The 26,289-nt window shown below is 41.8% G+C and overlaps 1 protein-coding gene across 1 annotated transcript in view; it reads right to left on the bottom strand.

Annotated features, from left to right (window-relative positions):
• The window catches only part of LOC128444811 (cytosolic carboxypeptidase 4), a 193,896-nt gene that overhangs the window by 54,943 nt on the left and 112,664 nt on the right, over nucleotides 1-26,289 (bottom strand). The window contains exons 20-21 of the mRNA XM_053427466.1: nucleotides 16,865-17,018; nucleotides 8,647-8,827 (exon numbers count right to left, since the gene is read on the bottom strand). Of these exons, the coding sequence (XP_053283441.1) occupies nucleotides 8,647-8,827; nucleotides 16,865-17,018 (335 nt within the window). The remainder of the gene's footprint in view (nucleotides 1-8,646; nucleotides 8,828-16,864; nucleotides 17,019-26,289) is intronic.

Below are 26,289 nucleotides of genomic sequence, written 5' to 3'. Positions count from 1 at the left end.
ACATACTCGCAGCTTATTCATTATTGGTATTATTCATGTATCATACAAAGCATATTGAGCCAAGAGACCCACCACACACTGGGTAAGAGAAAAAATGAGCAAATAAAGAAAGAAAAAACAAAGAGCTGTACAACAAAACATTCAAAAATAGAATTTTGGCAACGACCTTACTAAACATGTAGGGAAAAACCTTCCTTCTCCTGCCTGCGGCTGAGAGCCGACAGGTGCGACATGCGCTTGACACGCGCCTACTCATAGACATAAATACACTACTGTCCGCCAAGAACACGGTGAAGTAGAACATTTCACCTGGTTGATTATAAGCAGTAGGAAAGGAAAGGGGCTTAGTCACACACGCCTGAATTTGTCAGATACTCACATATGACACAGTCCAGGCGCAATGTTAAAGAAAAGGGATAGTCCGGTGGTTACAGAGATTTAGGGCAGCGAATCCATGAAAGTCGCAGCTGCATCCGGCGTGCCGAATCTCTTCACCACACCGTTGACAGACAGCCTCAGCGGGGCGGGGTATAGAAGGGCATATTCCACGTTCTTCCTCCTCAGACAGCCCTTCACCTCGTCAAAAGCCTTGCGTTTCCTGGCCAACGCCGCTGAGTAATCATTGAAGAAGGAAACTCTGATCCTGTCCGCTGGCTGGTTCGGCTCCGCACCAAGGCGCCGGGCTGCAGCCATCACTCATTGTTTATCAGCGAAGTTGTGAAGTTTCATGATGATGGGTCTGGCGCGCTGGTTAGTGCCCGGCCTCGGTGCTAGGGAGCGGTGAGCGCGGTCCAGCTTTGGCTTGCAACACGTCCGTTGTGTCTTCCACGCCGGAGATCCGTGTCTCGGCATCACCGACCCGCGTTGCCAAAGCCTGGATCTGAGATGTTTGTTCGCGTATAGCAGCGAGCACAGTGTTAACTTTAACATCCAATGACTTTGTAATGTTGTCAGTTATCTTGCTCAAAGCCAGAAGAATACTTGGGTTAACAGCGCTCCCGGGTTCCTCGACCTCGGCAGCGGCTTCCACCTCGTTAGCATATTCGGGTTCAACCGCAGCAGGCTCCATAGCGTCGCTAGCATGCTCCTCCGAAGCAGTATTTTTCTTGGGTCTGGACCGAGGCATTCTCAGAAAATATTCATCCAGGCTCATTATAGACCTACTCCTACGCTCGCTTATAACGTTTCACCAGGTGAAAACGTATTTTAGATGGATATTTCAGTGAACCTCACCGGAGCTCAACAGGCGAGGTGTTCCCACTACGACGCCATCTTGCCAACCATAGTCTTATTTCTTATGGTTACTGTTCTTTTATAGAAACGTACCAATTATTTAGACAGCTTCTATCTGATAACCCCTTGATCAGCTGTCCAACATAATCACATCTTCTAAACTTACAACTTGTATCTTAGATCCCATTCCTACCAAATTAATTGAAGAAATTCTACCCCTGATAAATAGTACTTTACTGAACACAATCAACATCTCATTATTATCAGGATATGAACCACAGTCCTTAATAATTGGGTAATTGGGACAGCTGACGTCATTACGGTAAGCGTGCTGCGTCATTTCCTGTTTTCTTGCCACTGGTGGTGGTCGCTCTGCGAATTAGCTCCGCTGCTAAAAACACAACTGTTTCTCTGTAGCACTACGGCTAAAATCACCGGTCTGTAGTTAAACACTCGCACATACCAACCCTTACTCTATCGTGCTTAGTGATTCTGTGTTCTGTTTGAGCTCACCCTCGTAGCTCTATAGCAGCGATGTCTTCTCTCTCTCCCTGTCTCCACTGCTCTCTCTTGCTCCGAGTGTCTTATGTTTACTTACTCCTCTGCCTCCCTTAACAGTAGTGGTACATGCAATAAATGTAGTGTGTTGATAGCGATGGAGGCTCGGCTTAGCGACTTAGAAGCTCGGCTCAGCAGTTTAGAAACTCCGTTAGCTGTAGTTAGCCGGCTCCCGCTAGCCGCGGAGCCACCTAGCTTATCACGTGGCTTAGCCTTAACTAGCAGTCCCCAGACTAGTCCCGTGCAGCCGGGAGCCCAGGGCAGCTGGGTGACAACCCGGAGGGGGCATAGTGCTAGACTTAAAAAGCCCACGATTAAAGAGCCACCAGCTCACGTCTCAAATAGATTCGCTCCACTCAGCGAGGCACCCGCTGATAAACAAACTCTGATTATTGGCGACTCGGTTCTGAGAAACGTTAGGTTAGCGACACCAGCGACTATAGTTAATTGTATCCCAGGGGCCAGAGCCGGCGACATCGAATCTAAACTTAAGTTAATGGCTAAAACTAAAAAAGGTAAATACAATAAAATCGTAATTCACGTCGGCAGCAACGACTCCCGGCTTCGCATGTCGGAGATCACTAAAGTTAATGTTGAGTCCGTGTGTGCTTTTGCTAAAACGATGTCGGACAAAGTAGTTTTCTCTGGCCCGCTCCCAAATACAACAGGTGATGACATGTTTAGCCGCATGTTGTCTTTTAACCGCTGGCTGTCGAGGTGGTGTCCTGTAAACGGCGTGGGCTTTATAGATAATTGGCTAACTTTTTCAACAAAACCTGGTCTTGTTAGGAGAGACGGCGTTCATCCCACTTGGGATGGAGCAGCTCTCTTATCTAGGAATATTACTCAGTCTATTACATGACAACCCATAGTTGGGACCAGGAAGCAGAGCTGCAGTGCTAAACACTTCTCTGCGCTCCCTCTGGATCAATCACAAAACCCCATAGAGATTGTGTCTGTTCACCGTCCGATTAAATTATTGAAATTAAACAATAACAGAGCGAGAACTCCACACAAAAATTTAATACAAATAAAAACAACCTCTGAAACATTACAGGAAACCCAGACTTTTAAATGTGGTCTTTTAAACATTAGATCACTGGAAAAAAAAGCTCTTTTAGTTAATGAAATAGTCTCCGATTACAACATAGATTTACTGTCCCTCACTGAGACGTGGCTGCATCCTGATGAATATGTCAGTCTAAATGAATCTACTCCCCCCAGTCATATCAATTCACAGGTTCCTAGAGAAATTGGGCGAGGAGGTGGAGTTGCTGCTATTTTTAACTCCAGTCTATCAATTAATCCTAAACCTAAACTCAGCTACAAATCATTTGAATGTCTGGTTCTTAGTCTTCCACGCCAATCCAGGATCCACCAACAGCCAATCATATTTGCCGTAGTTTACCGTGCTCCCAGGGCTTATACTGAATTTTTAAAGGAATTCCCTGAGTTTTTATCAAACTTAGTCCTAAAGACCGATAAAATTATTATTGTTGGTGACTTTAATATTCATGTTGATAATAATAAAGATTGCCATAGCGTAGCATTTATTTCAATACTAGACTCTATTGGTTTCAGTCAGTGTGTGCACAAACCTACTCATTGTGGTAACCACACACTTGACCTTGTATTATCGTACGGTGTCGGAATTGAAAATTTAACAGTACTTCCGCGCAATCCAGTTCTATCAGACCATAATTTAATAACCTTTGATTTTTCAATAACTGAATATATGCCACTAATAAAAAATTCATTTTCTAGATGTCTACCTGATAGTGCTGTAGCTAAATTTAAGGAAATAATCCCAATTACATTTAAACCCGTATTAGCAGTAGATATAAACAACAAATTCTTTAAAACCCTGAGCTCCATTGAGATCGACCACCTCGTCGATAGCTCTGCAGACTCATTACGATTAACATTAGACTCAATAGCGCCTCTAAAAAAGAAAAATGTCAAACATAGTAAATTAGCTCCGTGGTATAATTCCCAGACAAATGAGTTAAAACAATTATCAAGAAAACTAGAAAGGAAGTGGCGCTCCAGCAACCATGTTGAAAACCTAATAGACTGGAAGAATAGTGTTAAAGAATATAAAAAGGCTCTCCACAAAGCAAGAGCCGCCTACTATTCAAAACTAATAGAAGAGAATAAAAACAACCCCAGGTTTCTCTTCAGCACTGTAGCCAGACTGACAGAGAGTCACACCTCCACCGAACCCAGTATCCCTCCATCCCTAAAGAGCAATATCTTTATGACCTTTTTTAATGATAAAATTCAAACTATTAGAAATAAAATCAACCATCTCCTGCCCTCAATTGGCACTAATACCCTCCCAACAACAGAGATCTCAGAAACGGCTGAGAATCCTACCCATTACTTAGACAGCTTCTCTCTGATCATCGTGATCAGTTTACCAAATTAATCTCAGGTTCTAAACCAACAACCTGTATCTTAGATCCCATTCCTACCAAATTACTTAAAGAAATTCTGCCCCTAATTGATAGTTCGTTACTTAACATCATCAATCTGTCATTATCATCAGGTTATGTACCACAGTCTTTTAAAATAGCTGTCATCAAACCCCTACTCAAAAAACCCACCCTAGACCCAGAGGTTTTAGCCAATTACAGACCAATATCTAATCTCCCCTTCATCTCAAAAATCTTAGAAAAAGTTGTTGCCAATCAGCTGTGTGAGTTTCTCCGGGAAAATAATATATATGAAGACTTTCAATCGGGGTTTAGAGCCAATCACAGTACAGAGACAGCCTTGGCAAAAGTCACTAATGACCTTTTAATAGCCTCAGATCAGGGACTTGTGTCTGTCCTCGTTCTGTTAGATCTCAGTGCAGCATTCGACACAATTGACCATCAAATTTTATTACAAAGACTCAAACAGTTAATTAACATTAATGGAACCGCCCTTAACTGGTTTAAATCATATTTTTCTGATCGCTCCCAATTTGTGCAAATTAATGATGAGTCATCTGTGCGCACCAAAGTTAACCATGGTGTTCCACAGGGCTCTGTGCTCGGCCCAATTTTATTCTCATTATATATGCTTCCACTAGGAAACATTATCAGGACACACTCGGTAAATTTCCACTGCTATGCGGATGACACCCAGTTATATTTGTCAATAAAACCTGAACAAAGTAATCAATTAACTAAACTTCGAACATGTCTCAAGGACATAAAAACCTGGATGACCCGCAATTTTCTCTTATTAAACTCAGACAAAACAGAGGTTATAATACTTGGCCCCAAACACCTTAGAGATGCATTATCTAATGATATAGCTGCGCTAGACGACATTGCCCTTGCTTCCAATGAAACAGTCAGGAACTTGGGAGTGATCTTTGATCCTGATTTATCCTTTAATTCTCACTTAAAACAAATTTCTAGGACCGCTTTTTTCCACTTACGTAATATTTCCAAAATTAGACATGTCCTTTCCCAAAAAGATGCAGAAAAACTAGTCCACGCCTTTGTTACATCGAGACTGGACTATTGTAATTCATTATTATCAGGCTCCAGCAGTAAGTCGTTAAAGACTCTACAGCTTGTCCAAAATGCCGCAGCACGTGTCCTGACGAGAACAAAGAGAAGAGAGCACATTTCTCCAGTACTAGCGTCGCTACACTGGCTTCCAGTTAAATCTAGAATAGAATTTAAAATTCTCCTCCTCACCTTCAAGGCCCTTACTAATATGGCGCCTTTTTACCTTAAAGAGCTGTTAGTACCTTATAAACCCGCTAGAGCACTCCGCTCCCAGAATTCAAGCCTACTTGTCGTCCCTAAATTCTCTAAAAAAAGAGTAGGAGCCAGAGCTTTTAGCCATCAAGCCCCTCGGCTGTGGAATAATCTACCACTTTCAGTTCGGGAGGCAGATACCATCTTTTCATTTAAGAGTAGACTCAAAACCTTCCTTTTTGATAAAGCTTATAGTTAGAGCTAATTAGTGCGCCAGAACGTTACTTGTTCTATTTTATGACACATGACACACGGAGCTTCTCTTTCCAGCTTCTCCTTCCTCTTCTCCATCCCTATCCCCCTTCCCCGGAATCCCTTTGCTTTATCACCCGCAGATCCAGGGCCTCTGTGGCCGCACCATGGATTCCGGTTTGTGGATCGTACACCGGGGGTCGCGGTGGTGGATCCATTGTGCCGGATACTGGGCTGATCGTGGTGCTGGTGGCGGACCCTGTGTCGCGTTGGCATTGGGCACGGGCGGTGGACCAGGACCGCGGTGGTGGCTTGTGATGGGTCCTGGTGGGCGGCGGTGGACGGTGACTGAGGACTGGAGTGGCGTCTGGTCTGGATGGTGGATCGTGGTCTAGATGGTTGCTGAGCATGGACTGTGCTTGCAGCGGGACTGCTTGGCATGTCATGTTGGGGTTGTCCTTCGGGATGTCTACCCTCATCAAATGCTGCTAGAGACTTTGATTATTGATGATGTTTTCCTGCACGTGGCATCTATTGCACTTCTGTCCGTCCTGGGAGAGGGATCCCTCACATGTGGCTCTCTCTGAGGTTTCTACATATTTTTACCCTGTTAAAAGGGTTTTTAGTAGTTTTTCCTTACTCTTGCTGAGGGTTAAGGACAGAGGATGCCACACCCTGTTAAAGCCCTATGAGATGAATTGTAATTTGTGAATATGGGCTATACAAATAAAATTTGATTGATGATTGATTGATTAATACTAGCTGTAATCAAACTAAACCCCTTCTATAAATGAATGATGAGTAATCTATGCACACCAAAGTTACCCACGCTATTCCCCAGGGTTCTGTGCTCGGCCCAATTCTATTGTCATTATATATGCTTCCACTATCAAACATTATCAGGACAGACACTATACATTTTAACTGCTATGCTATGACATCCTGTTATACTTTTCAATAAAACCAGAACTGTGTAATCAATTAACTAAACTCCAAGGATGTCTCAAGGACATAAAAAACAGGATGACCGGCAATTTTCTATTATTAAACTCAGAAAAACAGAGGTTATAATACTTGGCCCTAAAGAACTTAGAGATACATTATCTATTGATATAGCTGAGCTACAAAAGATTGCCCTTGCTTCCAATGAAACGGTCAGGCAAGTGTGCAGCTTGTCCAAAATGTTGCAGCACATGTCCTGACAAGAACCAAGAAACGAGACAACATTTCTCCTGTATTAGCTTCACTACACTGGCTTCCGATTAAATCTAGAAAATAATTTAAAATTCTCGTCCTCACCTTCAAGGCCCTTAATAATATGGCACCATTATACCTCAAAGAGCTGATCGTACCATATCCCCCCTCTAGAACACTGCATTCCAAGGATTCAGACTTACTTGTCGTCCATAAAGTCTCTAAGAGTAGAGTAGAAGCCAGAGCTTTCAACTATAAAGCTCTTCTCCTATGGAATCATTTCCGACTTTCAGTTCGGGAGGCAGACACCATCTGTACGTTTAAAAGTAGGTTTAAAAACTTCCTTTAGGATAAAGCTTATAGTTAGAGCCAGTCCTGGCTTTTCTTGGATCTTCTCTTAGTTATGCTGCCGTAGGTCTTAGTGTCGGTGGAAACATGACACATGGAGCTTCTCTTCCCAGCTTCTCCTTCCTCTTCTCCCATCTTATCAAATCAAAGAAATTAACATCTCATCAATACATGTTACCGACTTGACTTCTTCCCCGGAGTCCCTATTCCTTTTTTTCGCCAGATCCAGGGCCGAGGCTGTGGCCACATCGTGGATATGATGGTGGATTGCAAATCAGAGATTGCGGTCATAATGGCGAATCCTGTATCGTGCTGGCAGATCGTGTTAATAATGGGGGATTCTGTATCGTGCTAGCTGAATGGGGAAATAATGACGGCTCCTGTATCGTGTTTGAGTCTGAAAGTTGTGGTTAACCACGCTTAAGGTGGCAGCTGATGGTGGATCCTGATGGTGGCATCCAATCATGATGGTGGATCTTGATTGTGGTGGCTGCTGACCATTGAGTAGGAATACAACAAGACTGCTTGTAGATAATATGTCTACTCAGATACTCAAAATAATCCGTCAAATCATTGACTTTGCATTATGCTACAAACTCTTTTTTCTAATCAATGCTGCAAATACCCATTCTCCATTACATATGACATCAATTGCACTTCTGTCCATCCTGGGAGAGGGATACCTCACATGTGGCCCTCTCTCAGGTTTTTATGTTCTTTTTACCCTGTTAAAGGGTCTGGGTTAGGGTTAGTTAAATTTTGTATTTTTAGTAGTTTTTCCTTACTCTTGTTGAGGGTTAAGGGCAGAGGATGTCACACCTTGTTAGATAGATAGATGGATACTTTATTAATCCCGTGGGAAATTCAGAAAGCCCGTGGGAAATTCAGAAGGCCCTATGACACAAATTGTGATTTGTGAATATTAATAAGGTGATTGATATTATCAAGCATTCACTTCATAGATCTATTTTATTACATTTATTATTATATTACTTGATTACTGTTGTTTTTCATGGTTTTGTTGCAATATACTTTCCTTATATGTGTTTATACTTTGGACTTGTTTCCCTGGTTTAGGTTTAGGTGAACTCCCCTTATCCTTTGAACTTCTCAGGTACGTAACAGAAAACTTTTGACTCAAAAATTATTGAAGCAACCCTCCAGCTGATCCAGACTAGTATTTGCCGTCAGTGTTGTGTCCCAAACTGACGAAAAATAATGTACATATGTGTATCAAACAACACTTTTCTCTGTGCAGTGTACACAATAAAAATGTGGACACAACTTAACAAATAAGGCTTAAAGCACAATTTGTATGAACGTGAGAGATACTTTTTCAGACCAGTTTTCTTATCACACTCACGTGCCATTGATGACTCCGTCCGGGTTAAGCATTGGCATGATCTTGAAGACAAAGGCTTCCCTCAGACACTGAGCCACCAGGTCACTGCTGCACAGAAACTCAAGGGTCCCCTTCATAACCCAGCTGGCATTGGACTCACCAGGATGGACACGGCTTGTCAGCACGATACAGGGACGATTACCTGGAGAGAGGAACATACAGCTCTATCATTTACCTGTTGGCATTATTTATGCTTTGTGGAGAATTAGAGTTCTGTTTTAGTATGTAAAGACTGGCTCATTCACCAACACACACAGCTCATCTGAACACCCTGTCAATATGCGCATATGCTGCATAAACGGCTGAGCTAGATGTCAAATTATGTTCCATTTATGTGCGTTCTTAAAACTACAAGCGGATGTGCAATGCATATTGAAAAGTACCTTTAACCATGAAATATGTCCTGTCCTCTTGCTTTGCTTATTATCTTACATCCTGTGTGAATTATAGTCCAGCATTTTACGCTTTTGGTCTGCACTCTCTTACATTCTGTATACGTTGTATTAACCTGCATACATTGTATGAGCAAAGAAAAATTAATAAGACCATATTAGGTTGTGACATCCGGTAACAGACAGGATATAACCTCTGTGATATTTTCAGAAAACACTCACTTGGTGCATCTCATATCCTTTTCGTATCTTACAAGACTTAGAGAACTCCTAATCAGAACCTCACAGAGGAACTGACTTTACTTTTTAACTTGAAATAACTTTACGTGCTCCAATAATAGTCCATGGGCCCAGATCCGAAATTTCACATATCGGTACCATCTGGGTGGGCAAATTCTAGTTGCTATTTTTAAATTGTTATACATCCCTAGATTATGTTTTAATGTGATAACTATTTCAGAGTGGCGGCTTATTAGTGGTTATTATCTCTTGAACAGAGAGACCCTATCGGGCTAACGCGGAAATATTAATTCTCCAGTCATCTTGTTTAACTGTACCATTATACTATTATCTCGTCTCCTTTGAAATAAACCCACCAATCAATACTTTTAATGGCCTCCTATGTACTGGAACAGTTCACATTATCATTTTTATAAGGATATATAGTCAACTTTTGCAAAATTTGCAGTTTCAAATAATAATATTTAGTGGTTTTTTCTTCAAATACAACATTAAGTTAAATTTAACTAAATAATAGTCCCTTAGTTTGTTTATAATCAACCTAGGCCACTAGGCAACAATAATTATAATGAAACTACACATGATACAGGCCATCAATGTTGTGGCATGTAAAATAGTTTAGTTTTATTTTTCTTATTACCAGTACTTCAAAACACACATTACTTGTACAACTGTTTAATTAGTGGTCTGAAAGTGCATATGTCTGGAGGACGCTACACTTGTACACCATGCTCACTTAACATCAATTGGCATGTTCTATGCAAGAATAATACTGATGGCTTGAATAGTAGTGTTATTTTACAACTGTACATATTGGAAAATATTAGGTCCACACCCTCAATCTAGGACTCAGTCCCCATCATCTGAGTCAGTTAACTCGACAATGGGCTCTTCCTCACTGGGAACCCACTAGAGCACTCCGCTCCCAGAATTTAGGCCTACTTGTCGTCCCTAAAGTCTCTAAAAGTAGAGTAGGAGCCAGAGCTTTTAGCCATCAAGCTCCTCTGCTGTGGAATAAACTACCACTTTCAGTTCGGGAGGCAGACAACATCTGTTCGTTTAAGAGTAGGCTCAAAACCTTCCTTTTTGATAAAGCTTATAGTTAGAGCTAATTAGTGCGGCAGAACGTTACTTGTTCTATTTTATGACACATGACACACAGAGCTTCTTTTTACAGCTTCTCCTTCCTCTTCTCTATCCCTATCCCCCTTCCCCCGGAATCCCTTTGCTTTATCACCCAGCAGATCCAGGGCCTCTGTGGCCGCACCATGGATTGCGGTTTGTTGATCGCGCACCGGGGGTCGTGGTGGTGGACCCAGTGTGGCGGATTCTGTGTTGTGTGGGCTGATCGTGGTGGTGGTGGCGGACCCAGTGTCGCGTTGGCATCGGGTACGGGCGTTGGACCAAGACCGCGGCGGTGACTGAGCACTGGAGTGGCGTTCTGGTCTGGATGGTGGATCGTGGTCCTGCTGGTTGCTGACCATGGACTGCTTGGCATGTCATGTTGGGGTTGTCCTTCGGGATGTTTACCCTCATCAAATGCTGCTAGAGACTTTAATCTTTAATCTTGAAGACTTACAAATAAAATTTGATTGATTGATTGATATCTGTGCACTTCAGTGCCATTGGTGAGACATGTGCACTCTGGCAGTTTGCATGACCTCATGCACTTGCAGGTGAGCAACTGCAACACTGCATCGGGTGCTGGTGAGCCACTCATCCACTCAATCGCCAGCTTCCCATCATCGTCTGTGGTCCACCCACTCTCCTTTGAATCCGGCACGGAGGGTTGGGTCTTCAGAGACCGCCTCCATATTGCAGCCTGATAGTTAGCACGCATTGCATGCATGAAGAGGCAATCCTCACACGGTGGGAGTTGACTGGAGTCTACTTCGCCACTTCTAGCACAGAATAGTTGGTGACGAAGGGTGTTCACATCTGTTGTGGGGGTAAAATGCAAATACATACGGCATGTGACCTCTTGCAGCTTCTCAAAAAGCTTATCAGAATTTTATTCTGATAAGCTTAGTCACTAAAACTGCTCTCAAATCCCCAAACGGAGGTCCTCAGACATGATTTGTTTCCTTCGCAGACATGTCAATCTCAAATCTATCGGACCTGTGCTTATACCCGCATCGAGAAATCGAGGAATTATTTCCGGATCCTTCTCCCATTGGAGCCCCATGTTAATTCTGAAGATTTTTCTGAAAAGATTAAAACTGAAAAATAAAACGTAAATCGCTCCCACGGCTCCATTTCTTAGCCCTCACGACTAAAAAAATATATCTGGTTGTAGTGTAAACTCTTGTGATTTAAGATCATTTTCCAGATAGGACTTACAGTTGTTGAGTAACAAGTATTTGTTTGATGACGGTGCTAGAGTGTGGAAATAAATCTGCTCAATTGAAGTCAATGTACTTTTTCGGAGGTGATTTATGAAATGAGAAGTACGTTTCTAAACTGCTCGCATGGCCTCATTTTTTGGCTCTAAATAATAATATAGATAATATGTACTTGTTCGTCCAAGCCTTGTGATTCTCACGGTGTTTTCATTTCACGGACAGGAGTTATAGATTTTGAATTAGAGCATTTTGTTCGGGACCTTCTCCTCAGGTCCAATCTGTCACTCTGTGTCACAGGTGTGTCGTTAGTGAGGAGGGGGGCCAGAGGGGGAAAGGAGACAGTGGATTATTTATAATTACATTTCACAGGAGTTAGAAAACACTGTAGGTAGTTCAGTTGGTAGAGAAGAGGGATAGCGACCAAGAGGTGGAGTGTTCAAATCCAGGTGAGGTCAGGTCTTAAACATTGTTTTTCAGAAGGGGACTATTGAACTCTTTAAACATACAACTCTCAATGATTTGAACAACTTTGTGATTGGCTCCTCATCGGTTTCCTGTAATAGTGTGTATGAAGTGATAGTCAAAGCGCCACCTAGTGGTCAGTGTTAAAATTAAGTTTTAGCAATCACCCCCAGAATCCGGTCACATGATCAGAGCCCTGACCTGATCAAGTCAAGACTATTACTGCATACATACTAAGTGATAGCGTCACCTAGTGGTTGGTCTGAAAATGAAGTTTGAGCAATCGGCCCCAAATTGGACACACTTCATCAGATGCCCGACCTGAACAGATATATTAGGGTGTAATCATTGATAGGGATAGTGCCACCTAGTGGTCAGTGTGAAAATGAAGTTTTAGCAATCGGTCTCAAATCGCACACACTTCATCAGATTCCTTACCTGAAGAGACCTATGAGTGTGTATGCAGTGTTACTGATAGCGCCACCTACTGATCAAGTCTCTCTCTCTCTCTATCTATATCTATATATCTATATATCTATCTATATATATATATGGGTCTGTCTCTCTCTCTCTTTCTTTCTTTTATTCCAGCCAGTCTCTCTCTCGCTCTCAAATTGACACAGTCTGTCTCTCTTCCCCCCCCAAAAAATGATTTAGTCTGGAACCGGCAAATTCTAGGCACCCATTCCTCAGCAGGAGGAATTTTCTAGTGTTATTCTCTTGCCTGACGAACTCCTTTTTAATGACAATTATGCAGTCATAAAAGAAGACTGTAGTTTTGTTTGTTGATGTATTTATTGCGGATACTTTCCCTGACCTTGTTAACAGAATAAAATATACTCGATATTTAATTCATTTTTAGTATCAACACTTGGCCTTTTCTTGGTTCACAGGAATGCTGTCAATTCACTAAAACCTGAGACAAATAAGACAGTCAGCACAGTTGTTTTTTCCAATTATTAATGTATATTTCTGATTATCTACATTATGTACGTGTGTGTATGTATGCCCTGATTCCCTTGTAACCAATAATACCAGCATAATCAATATCATGAAAATAACGTAGAAAGAAGGTAGAAACCTCAGAGAGAGCCACATGAGAGGGATCCCTCTCCCAGGACGGACAGAAGTGCAATAGATGCCACGTGTAATGGAGAACATCAGAAAGATAAGGGTATTTACAGCTTTGATTAGAATAATCAGTTTGTAGCATAATGGAAGGTGTCACGATTTGAGGAAAGGAGATGGACCCAGTAGCAGAGGTATATAACAAAAGGTCTCTTTAATACAAAAAGAGACTTTAACTTAACAAAACGCAAAACAATCACTAAAGGAATTGAAACACTGAAAAGACATGAACTAGAACAAGAAGACAAAAACACAAGGAAGCTTACTAGACTCAGGAGAACAGGACATGGCAGGAACGCAGGACAGGAAAGCACCAAAAACACAGCAGGAAAAACAGCAACATGGAACACAGCGAGAACCGCAACATGGAACAAAGCTTGAAAAACAGACAACCCGACAGCGGACAAGGGGAAGGACAAAGGCTGAAATACACACAGGGAAGGCAGGGGTAATTGGCCACAGGTGCAACACATGCAGAGTTAGAAACACAATCACCAAGACAGGAAGTGAAGACAGAAACCACCCACAAGGAACAGAGACTACAAAATAAAACAGGAAACAGAAAACACAGAGGCAGAAATACACAAACTAAACTGACGGAACCTGACAGAAGGTCAATGAATTGATTGATTATTGTCAGTAATGGTAGGGTATCTGAGTAGACATATTGTATAACAAGCAGTCTTGTCGTAATCATAGTCCATGGTCAGCATCCACCACATCAGGATCAACCATCACGATCGGATGCCAACATAGTCCGCAATCATGATCCACCATCAGCTGCCACTTCGATCGTGGTCTACCACCACTATCAGATTCCAACACGATGCAGGATCTGCCATTATTATCACGATCAGCCAGCACGATACCGGATCCACCATTATTATCACGATAAGCCAGCAGGACACAGGATCCGCCATTATTATCACGATCAGCCAGCAGGGTACAGGATTTGCCATTACGATCAATATCTCAAATTTGCATTTCACGATCATAATCCACGATGTGGCCGCAGCCAATAAGGCAAAGGGACTCCGGGGGGAAAAGTCAAGTCAGTTACATGTTTTGATGATATATCAATTTCTTTGATGGGAGAAGAGGAAGGAGAAGCTGGGAAGAGAAGCTCCATGTGTCATGTTTCCCCCGACACTGAGACCTACAGCAGCATAATTAAGAGCAGATCCAAGACAAGCCTGGACTGGCTCTAACTATAAGATTTATTGTAAAGGAAGGCTTAAAGCCTACTCTTAAACGTACAGAGGGTGTCTGCCTTCCGAACTGAAAGTGGGAGATGATTCCACAGAAGAGGAGCTTGGCGTCAGGTAATGGTGGTGGACAACGACCGAGGTGGCAGCTGATGGATCCTAACTGGCGGCAGTGGACAATGACTGTGGACTATAGTGGCATCCGATCTTGATGGTGGATCATGATCTTTCAAGCAGCAGGACTGCTTGACATATAGTATTGAAGTTATTCTTCAAAATGTTTACCCTCATCATTGAAGCTAAAACCTTTATCTTAATGATGTTTTCCTACACATGACATCTATTGCACTCTGCTGGGTCATTTAGACCCACAGCTGATTCCAATTGTATTCTCGGGGGGTCAATTAGACCCCCCGAAGGAAACCGTGTGTTTCTTCGTGTGCCGTTCTCCCTGACTATGACACGATGTCTCGTCAAGCGCGTGTCACCAGAGAACAGGTTCTCGAACAGCTATTCTCCCAGCAACAATCCTCTGATCCCGAAGAGGACCCTCAAGAGCAAGACCTGGACGTTTTACCTGTTCGTCACACCGACGGTAGAGAACAATATCCTGGAGATGACGAATCGTGAGGGTCGTCGAAAATACGGCAACGGTTGGAAAGGGATGGACGAGGCCGACCTGCGGACCAACGTATTGCTGTTGATCTTAACGGTACCCACCAGCCTGTGCCGGGTGGCGCGGCTAAAAAGGGGGACAGAGCATTTGCAATCTGGGCTCCGAGGCGCTAACAACCTGCCTTAGAAGATCTGGTATGCTGACTCTCTGAACTGTTTTAAGTGCCTTCTTAAAAAACTTTTATCGGATAGCCTTTACAGATTTTAACTGAGTCTAAACTTTCTTTATAACTGTCATTTAATTTATTTTACTCAGATATTTTACACAGCACTTGTATTTATACATTTATGTTTTTTACCTTTTCTTTTGAACCTGATGTTTTACGATCTGTGCTTGTATGCTGCTTTTGTAAACTTTCTAACATATGTTTTGAAAAGTGCTCTCTATATAAAGATTATTATTTGGCTTGCTTTTCTCTGAAGCCTTGCCTGTTTTTCTTTTGGTCCCTGTCAAATACCTGAGCATAACTGCAAATTTGTTCAAGTGTTAAATACATTCTGTCAAAACATTAGTTCATCATTATGTTTCCACTGTTGCACGAACCTCATGTACGTGTACCCCGCCTTACCCTTTGAAAATCAATGGCATAATGGAAACATACCTGGTGTAAAATAACAGCAACAGTTTTATAATTAAGCTACAGGTTGTCTAATTTGGATATGCCAGGATGAATCTCATGATTTCTATATATTTCAAACTGTTAGTTATCATTAGTTACTGGAAAATAATGTGATATGTGATAAACATTTGTCCTGAGCAGACCTTTGTTTTCTTGCTTTTATTCTGTCTAATCCTGAAGGCTCACTTAGGAGCAGTGGTTCTAAACTGGTCTGGCTTTGGGACCCACCATCACCCCTTAATGGCAAGCCACGACCCAAATAGAGGAAAATGTTAGACTTCTCAAACTATTGAATGAAAGGTGGTGCAGTTTGAACCTGAGAGAGTTCATAATATCACAGTATTCCCTTTTACACTCAATTAGCTACATTTTAATTAAAAACCAAAAAGTGAATCTTAAGGACACAAGGTAATACAACATACCAATTCATTAACTTCAGACTGAGAAGTAGTTTCAAAGAAAAATTTAATTGTAATTTTTTTTTTTAGTGGCTTTATTATGGAAGGTTGATGTGTAGTTCCTGTTAAAAGCAGGGTGTTAGTAGGGACTTTGGTTTTGAAGGGGTTCTAACAGAAGGGGGTGCTGTCAAGAGTAAAGTTTGGAGGTGTGAAGGAAAATAAACGGGTGGGATGTCCTGATTCAATAACCATCTCTTGTGTTCTTTTTCGGCTGAGGCCTGACAGTATAAAAGAAAAAAACGCTCGGCTACGCTATTAGGGAGTGTGAATAGACGACACTCCGCTGCACACAAAATCCCCTTCAAAATAAAATTACATGATTGTATTCTTTTCTTTTTTTTTGGCCCAGGCAAAGGCTCCTTTCCACTAAAAACGTGTCCGCGACCCACTTTTAGGTCGCGACCCAACAGGTGAGAATCACTGCTTTAGAGAACACTGGCATCCTGGATATTGAGCCTAACCCCCTAACCACTGTCATAACCTTAACCTCCATCTATTTAAATATTATTATTTCCCTGCGAAAGGAGTGATATACACAAATGCCATACTCATAAACACCCCATCAATCCAGCCAGTCTGACCCTTTTTCTTTCAGCTCATCATTCTCTCTTTCTCACAAACACACACACACACACACACATACACAGCAGAACTCACGGAGCTGGTGCATGTCTTTCCAGGCCCTGCTGGTAGGACAGGCCGTGATGGTGACCACTGGACAGAGGTTTCCGGCCAAAGTGCTACAAAGAATCTGCTGCCGGAAAAACACAATGGCAGGGTCCACGGATTTTTGCAGCACATTCAGATGAGCCTGAAAGAAACAATATATATATATATATGAGTACAAGTACAGTAGATTCTGATGCATAAATCTGTGGAAGATCTCAAGTGAATTGGGTCTATACTTTGTTCGCAGTTTGCCATTCACAGATCTTTCACTTCATGAAAAGAAGAGTTTGTGTCAATAAGTAACGCAGGAAATTATGGGAGAGTTTTCGGTTAACGGCTGTTCAGAGGAATCTGCAGGCAGCACAGAAAACTGAAGGAATTGATGTGGGCTTACCAGTTTCTGGCAGTTTTACAGGCCTGTGAATGTTTGGAGGTGACCCCCCTGCTCCTAAGCCTAGGGGAGGCTTTCACAAGCAAATGGCAATGCTCTTAGCTTTACAAATGCAAATCAGGATAGCTTCCCTCAGTGCAGATAAAATATTTTTCTAAAAGGTACCAACTAAACTATCTGGTGTAAGAAAACCAGGCTTAAAATAAATATAAACCCTGAAATTGTAAATTGTTTCCCTTAGGTTAGTAAGTGTGCTATAATGAATTACATTGTATACCATTAGCAAAGGTACATACTATGAAACAAATTTGAAACAATGCACTTTATTTCAACATTATATTACAATCCAAAACAATGACGCTCAGTAAGTCTGTTTCCCTGGACAGGACTTACAAACCACCTCTTCAATATTAATTGCCCATGAACACTATCCTAAATCTCAACCACTATGCAGAGTGGCTCATTACAGTTACTTTTCACTTGTGTTGGTTAAATAAACAGTGGATGTGTTAACCACACATCTACCAGCAATCCGCTCAACATGAAGAAATGATGCTGGGGATTATGTGTCTTTGCCCTGTAAGCTCCAAACTTCTACTGGTTTTCCATAAAAATATCTGTCCTCCCAAAATACTGCCAAATACAGCACCATATTCACATGTCCATGGCCACTAAGCTGTTGACTGCTGATATTCCCTCATAATTTGAACTTCAATTGTCTTATTGTTGTTATTAAACTTTTATCCAAAGCGACTTACAATAAGTGCATTCAACAATGAGGGTACAAACACAGAACAGCAAGAATCATGTAAGTACATTTACTTAACACCAGAAAGAATCAACGGGTCCTCAGTCACATACTCATCCCATATAAAAGTACAATTTAAAAACTGTTATAACCGCTGCTTTAAGATGAAAAGGACGAACTTCCGGTGGCGCTGAACCTGATGGCTGCTTGAAAATCTCGCTCCCACCCGGTGTGATATAATCCCCTTAGAAAAACCCTACTGATAAAAAAAAAAAAGTACTGATATTAACCATGGAAGGGGAGAAGCAAAGAAAGACTAAACTTAAACCAAGCTCAAAACGTGATAAATCGGCGACATCCGACGAAACATATGAAGACGAAGACGGCAATGAGGACAATGGCGGCGCTGATAAAGAAGTAGCTAACCCGAACATGCAGGCTATCTACAACGAGATTCGGGCACTCAGGTCAGATCTAAAAAGTGAAATGAGTGAATTCCGACGCTCTCTTCGCAACGACATGAAGAAGGAACTGAACGAGTTTAAAGGAGAAATCAACCAGAAACTTGAAGAAGCTACTAGCGAGCTAAATGCTACTGTAGCCAAAGTTGCGGAGGTAGAACAACGTATATCTGATATCGAAGACAGGGATGAAGCTGCGAGGGAGGCTCTCATCCAGGCATTAGAGACCCAAGAGACTTTGTAGGCTAAATTAACCGAATTAGAAGCACGCTCACGCCGAAACAACCTCCGTATACACGGAATACCGGAAGAGTCTGAGGGGCCCGATCTGTCGGCGTTTGTGACCAAGCTAATAAAATCAGAAGTCGGCATGCCGGTAGCGGACATGGACCTCGGCATACAGCGCTGCCACCGGGCACTGGCTCCAAAACCTCCCCAAGGCGCTCCGCCAAGATCACTGGTGATTTGCTTCCTCGAGTTCAGAGTGAAAGAGCAGGTGCTGCACACAGCATGGAAGAAAAAAGTCGTTCGATATGAGGGGAAAAGGATCTATTTCGACCAAGATTACCCTCCCGAGATCTTGAAAAAGAGAAAGGCATACGCGGGAATGCTGAGAGAGCTCAAAGCCAAGGGTATCCGCTTCCAGACGCCACATCCAGCTAAATTGAAGGTGTTTTTTGACAGCGGCACCCGGATCTACGAGAGCGCGGCGGAGGCTGCAAAGGACCTGAAGAAGAGGGGAATCACTCTGGAAAATGAGATAGAGCCAGACCCTACCGGGGAGAAACAACGGAGATTATCGACGTGGGAGAAAGCGGGTGCAAATCGATCCGGACGGGCGGTGGATCGCGGACGGATAAGGGAGAAACTACGGAGCTTTCAGCGCGCCACTCCGGGAACATCTGACGCTGCAGAGTGAAGCGTCTGTGGGTGAGCTACTAAGACACTGACTATCGTTTCTCACAGAGCTGGACAGGTTTGAACTTTTTACCGATTGTTGGGAGCTGTTCTAAATGTTACCGCTGCAGAGTACCATCTCTGACACAGAGAGGCCCTCGATGGACGCGAGGATTTCCTCTCATTTTGAAGCTTTATTGGAACTACGGACTTGGAAGTCTTTTTTTTCTGTTTTTCTAGTTCATTGTTCACTGTTCGTTGTTCTTGTTATCATGGGTAATGTCACAACACAGTTTGGAAAAAGATATGCATCGTCAGGAGTATAAAGTAGTCACACTGAACGTCAATGGGCTGCATAATCCGATAAAAAGGAGTAAAATTATTGCAAAAATGAAGCGAGAAAAGCAGCAGATAATATATTGGCAGGAGACACATCTCTCTTCTTCTGAACATGAAAAATTAAAAAAGCTTGGGTTTCAAAATACCTATTATTCATTTCATAAATCAGGCCGGAGGAGAGGTGTGGCCATACTGATCCCCAATGCAGTAAATTTTGAATTTATTTCTCAGGTGAAAGATAATGAAGGGAGATTTGTCTTAGTAAAAGGCAAATTAGATAATGAAGCAGTAACTTTATTTAATGTGTATGCTCCCCCAGGGAGTAACAAATCTTTTTTTAAGAAAATATTCGAATTGATGGTAAAGGAAACACAGGGAACCCTGATTCTTGGTGGTGACTTTAACATCCAACTTCAACCAAAATTAGATACATCTAACCAACACCAAAAGAAAAGCCCAAATGCCATCTTGGTTCAGCGAATGCTTACACAACTGGGCCTGATTGATGTGTGGAGAGAGTCCCATCCCATAGAAAAACAATTTACATATTACTCCCCTTGTCACTCTGTTTACTCACGGATTGATTACTTATTTATGTATAAATCAGACTGGCATAGGGTCAGAGATTGTGAGATAGGGATTAGAGACGTATCTGATCATTCAGGCGTATATTTAACCTTATATTTAAACAACCAACGGAAAAATACACTTTGGAGGCTTAACACAAGCATTTTAAATGACAAAGCAGTACAGAAACAGATCCAGCAGGAATTTGAAACATACCTACAGTATAATGATAATGGAGAAGTGTCTCCTAATACTTTGTGGGATGCAGCAAAGGCTGTAATTCGAGGTAAAATAATTGCCCTTACGGCCTCACGGAAAAAAGAAAAACAGAAAAGACTTAACGAATTACAAGAGGAACTTAAGTCACTAGAGATTAGACATACAGAACAAAAAGATCCTCAAATATTAATTAAAATAAATAAAATCAAACAAGATATAAATGGTATATATGATGAGGAAATTGAAAAACAACTTAAATTTACCAAACAAAAGTACTATGAGACAGGATCGAGGTCTATGAAACTCCTTTCTTGGAGGATACGAAAACAACAGGAAAAGAATACAATATATAAAATTAGGAACCCTATGACAAAAAATTTGAGCGGTAATCTAGAAGACATCCAACGCTCTTTTGAACTATATTATAAGGACTTGTACACTCAACCAACCAGAACCGATACCACAATAATAGAGACGTTTCTAAGTTCGCTGGACCTACCATCCATAGGAGAAAAACAGAATAAAGAAATTATGGCTGAGATAAAGCTAGAAGAACTGAATAAAGCCATCTCAAGATTGAAAACTAATAAAGCTCCTGGTGCAGATGGATATTCGTCTGAATGGTACAAAACATTTAGAACACAAATAACCCCTATGCTGCTTAACTGCTTTAACCACACTTTGAGAACAGGAGAAGCCCCGCAGTCATGGAAGGAAGCAGTCATTTCTGTCATCCCAAAAGAAGGTAAAGATAAAAAGGAATGCAGCTCATATAGACCAATATCAGTACTCAATGTAGACTATAAACTATTTGCCTCAGTCCTATCTAAAAGGCTGGAAGCTATTATCCCGGAGCTAATAGATTTGGACCAAACAGGCTTTGTACTAAATAGACAGACACAGGATAATTTAAGGAGAACATTACAGGTGATGAGTCATGTTACTTCGGCCAAAATTGGTGCAATGTTGGTTAGTCTAGATGCCGAAAAGGCTTTCGACTCAGTAGGTTGGGAATATTTGTATAGGGTACTTGCAAGGTTTGGCTTTAAGGACTGCTTCATCAGATGTATTAAATCGTTATACTCCTCTCCAACAGCCAGGATTAGGATAAATGGAAACCTGTCACAAACTATTCGCCTAGAAAGAGGGACACGCCAGGGATGTCCCCTGAGCCCGACCTTGTTTGCCTTATTTATTGAACCTTTGGCCCAAGCAATTAGAGAGGACCCTGAGATAAAGGGGATAACTATTAGAGGAGAGGAACATAAAATTTGTATGTTTGCGGATGCTGTCCTACTCTTTATCACAACCCCTGACTCGAGCATCCCCAGATTGATGTGTCTATTAAAGACTTACAACTCGTACTCTGGATATAAGCTAAATACTTCAAAAACTCAAACCCTTACATTTAATTATACTCCCCATCCAGATATAAAAAAGAAGTACAACTTTAAATGGGACTCTTCCACAATAAAATATCTAGGAATAAATCTACCAAAGGATATGTCGAAGCTTTCTGAAATTAATTATGGCCCCATCAACAAAGCGGTAAAATCAGACATCTCTAGATGGACGATGCTCCCGCTGGATATGAGCAATAGAATAGAAATAATCAAAATGAATGTGTTGCCACGATTTCTTTATCTCTTCCAGTCCTTACCCCTGGAGATACCACCCAAACAATTTGATGAATGGGACGGGTGGATTTCAAGGTTTATTTGGAACGGTAAAAGACCGAGGGTACAGTTCAAGACACTGCAGCTGAAGAAGGAGAGGGGAGGGAGAGCTCTACCATGCTTACAGGCCTATTATCATGCTGCACAATTGAAACCCTTAGTATACTGGTGTACACCAAATTATGAATCTAAATGTAAGTCTTTGGAAATTACACAGACAGATATTCCAATACAATCAATATTAGGAAACAAAAGCCAAGCAGAAAATAATTATAACAGCTTGAATCAATGGACCCTATTCAAGGTTAAACTGTGGTTTAGGGTGTTGAGGAAATTGCAGCTAGAGAAACAGGCCAGGGTCTTGAATTGGGTAGCATATGATCCAGAGTTTGAACCTGCGAGACTGGACGGGAGCTTTAAACAGTGGATTAGGAGAGGCATCACATCCTTTTGTTCACTCACTTCTAACGGTAAATTTCAGAGTTATAAGGCAGTTTCTGACTCATTTGGATTGGAAAAATGCAATTTTTTTAGATACCTACAAGCCAGAGACTACTTTAATAAAATATCACAAATCAAAACGGGGAAAGAATATAACCTGATCTCTATATTCCATGAAGCATATGAAAAAAACAACATTAAAAAACTGATCTCACGAATATATGAAAGTATACAAACCTCCAAAAATCACTCTACGTTATACATCAAACAAAAATGGGAAAAGGAGTCTGGTACAGAAATATCAGATGAGTCCTGGATGGAGATATGTGAGACACAAGCAACCACTGCAAACTCAAGATCATTAAGAGAGTTTGGTTGGAAGAATGTTGTGAGGTTTTTTATCACTCCTAAAATAACGGCTTTGCAATCAGGCTCTCAGAGTCCGGGGCTTTGTTGGAGACAATGTGGAGCCATTATGGCCAATCATTTTCATATCTTTTGGGCTTGTCAAAGAATTCAACCATATTGGAGGGAAGTAACTAATGAAATATGTAAGATGATGGGAATTAAATTAGACTACTCTTTTACTACTTTGTATCTAGGTAAAATACCAGAATTTATCCCTCACAAATACAAATACCTGCTAAAGATTCTCTTGGCATGTGGTAGAAAGGCTATAACCCGAAGATGGCTCCAAACTGACCCCCCAACATTGCACCAGTGGAGGGGGATAGTGAAAGAAGTTTACTGTATGGAGAGACTGACTTATATTTTAAGATTGGAATTGGAGAAATGTGTTGAACGTTGGGAAAAATGGATTATGTATGCACTGTGCCTGGAATAGTGTGACACTGTACTTCGATGTATTGAGAAGAATGTGACCATATACTGTTACACCCATGAGTATGTTGTATGTTTGTTTTGTTTTTTGTTTTTTTTTCCCTTTATTTCTTTCTGTTCAAAATTCAAAATCCAAAATAAAAAGTTAATAATAAAAAAAAAAAAAAAAAAAAAAAACAGATGAAAAGGACAGCGAGGCAGAGCGAGGGTAAGATTAAAAAGAGATGTGCTATGCCCTACAAAATACATTTTCCAGGTTTACTTTATCTGATCCATTTCATCATTGTGTTTTCACAGCCTGATTCCCGCACACAACGATGCACATTAGGCCGAGACTCGCTGAAAGTCCGAATTTGCAGTGCGGAAAATGACGTCTTTTTATGTAAGTAACTGTTTGGCAATTTGTTTTTTTCCTGTGGATCTTCCAACGGTGATGCAGCGAGGCTATTTCTGTTTATTAATAATAAACTCATGCTACTCATGTTGTTTTCCAGCTGCCTTTACTATGACGTACTAAGACCCACTATGAGCTACTAGGAGCTTCCGGTACATCCAACCGGACCTTGCATCAGCATTGGGGAGTTCAGGAGTCGTCGGAATAGAAAGAGGGTAAGGTTATAGTCATTAGATAATTTTTCAGCTACATGTAGAGGTGTATGTTGTCATTGAACTGTGCTAATTGTACTGATTGTGATTACAGCTGATTGAAGTGGGACAAATGACATGGATCCATCCTTCTATAGCCACGAGCTCACCGACCTGTGTGCCACACTTCAAATAAGACTAGAAGCTACACTAGATCTCACAGCTACACACCACAGACGTCTACACACTGGGGCAAATTCGGACAGAGTCCCACAAAGCACATATGACCCAGAGGCTGCAAAGAGACATTTCAAGCTTCACCTAATTAGTTTTTCACTGGCTAGGCCAGTTGTGTTTGTGCAATATTTTTGCTGGATGTAATAAAGCTTTGACTCAAAATATACCTTGTTCATGTTTTTTCCCTGTAAAATATGTTCATCATATAACATCAAGCCTCACATGAATGAATGTATAATCTTCATTAACTGCAGTGCCTTTGGTAAAGGCTTACTGATAAATAATATATATTAATATATACATTATTAGTAACAACTATATATTACTTATTATTATTAATATTGTGTGGGAGGGATTTACCCACGTGTGTACTGCAATGACCTAGGATCACCAATAGCAGCAAATCTACCAGCAAATCACGAGTGACTTTTCGTTTCAAGGGTCTGTGGTTTCCTATGATGGTGAAACGAGAGAAGCTATCACCAGCAGCTTCACTCCGCATTAGCATTCATATGCTAATTAAGTCACACCTTCGCTCCGCGGCTCCGCGACCCCCGCTGTATGTTTACTCCGCTTCCCTACGGTCATCGTCGTTGGAGAACACGGAACTTGTGTCCTGTAAACAGCCACTAACTGCCGTGGATTAGGTGAGTTCCGAGAGGTTTCCTTTGACAGAAATTCTGCTTTTCGTCTAGTGTCTACTCAGACACGTTCACAACAGAAACAAAGTATCTGCAGGATTCAGGTAAGGAATGGTGTAGCAGGCAGAGGACGGATGTAACATATAATTTCTGCTCTAAAAATCAAATGATTTAATAAACATCAACAACGGTTGACTGTTATCTCCACAAACAGTCTTGACGCCTTTTTTGGTGTCTTTCTAAATCCAGAGATATTTGTTTTCTTTTTGTTTTAAAATTGTTTGAGTAGTTTCATTTTAGAATTGTAATCAACCACGTGTAACCACTCGCTTGTGATGAATCCAGCGGGGATCTCTTGCTGTGCACTATCATCATGTTTGTGTTCACGCATGCAAGTACTCTGGAGAAACTTAGGAGGATCTGTGGAGTTCAGAGCATATCTGAAAGCAGTGTTGGGCAACAGCCCAGTGAGTTGACCAGACAATAGGTAACAAAAAGTGAGGCCTGTAGGCCAAGCTGAAGCTAAAGTCCAGCATGGAGATTTTATCTCCTGGTGGGGGAAGCATTTTATCTTCAGGAACCCCTGCTGTGCTCCTGGCCGCTCCTTGAGAGTTGAACCCTGACATTCCAGAGGGCTGACCACTACACAATGGGTTGTAAATCTGAGGCCTGTGGGCCAGGCTGAAACCAGTTCTAGCAGTTATCACATTCCAATCGACCCTAAAAGTGCTCCTCTGAGTGGGGAAGCAGACATCTCCAGCAGGCGTAGGAGTCTCCCCCTGGTGGTGGAAAATGTCCTGGGGATCCTTTGGGGACCCCTGCTGATTTCCAAGCCCCGCTCACTGAAGGGTCGAACCCTGACATTCCATTGGATGACCCATGAACCCCCGTCAAGGAGGCTCGCCCTCCTCTCAGGTTAATAAATACAGAAGAGCCCCTCAAATCGCTGCCATTTCCCTGCTCTCTGAAGACTTCAATAGACCGTCTAGCTAGATGATTTAGTTGCTAAAGGGGGCAACAACCACAAACGTTTGTTTAATTTTCATTTTCTTTTATCTTAAGTCGAAGCTTATTTTGAAAGACTATTTTTGTTTTTAACTTGAAAAGGCCGCGCACAGGAAGTCCACTTGCAGGCTGAGCTCACAGACTTTTCTTTCACACGATCTACAAACGGCACCAAAACACCTGTTCATCATTGCAGAAGGACGGAGCAGAATCCCGTCGAAGAAGACGAACGAGGTTTAATTCCGTTCCAAGAGCACGAGACGAATTCGCTCTTATTCCGGCCCAGCCGATGCCCGCTGCAACAGAGGACCCAGCGCCACCGAGCTTGAGCGGCCAAGACATTATTCACTTGTTTTCCAGGAATCC

The sequence above is a fragment of the Pleuronectes platessa genome, chromosome 7 (genome assembly GCF_947347685.1).
Source record: "Pleuronectes platessa chromosome 7, fPlePla1.1, whole genome shotgun sequence".
Taxonomy (NCBI): Eukaryota; Metazoa; Chordata; class Actinopteri; order Pleuronectiformes; family Pleuronectidae; genus Pleuronectes; species Pleuronectes platessa.
The sequence above is the reverse complement of the archived record's forward strand: the minus strand, read 5'-3'. Positions and strand labels throughout refer to the sequence as shown.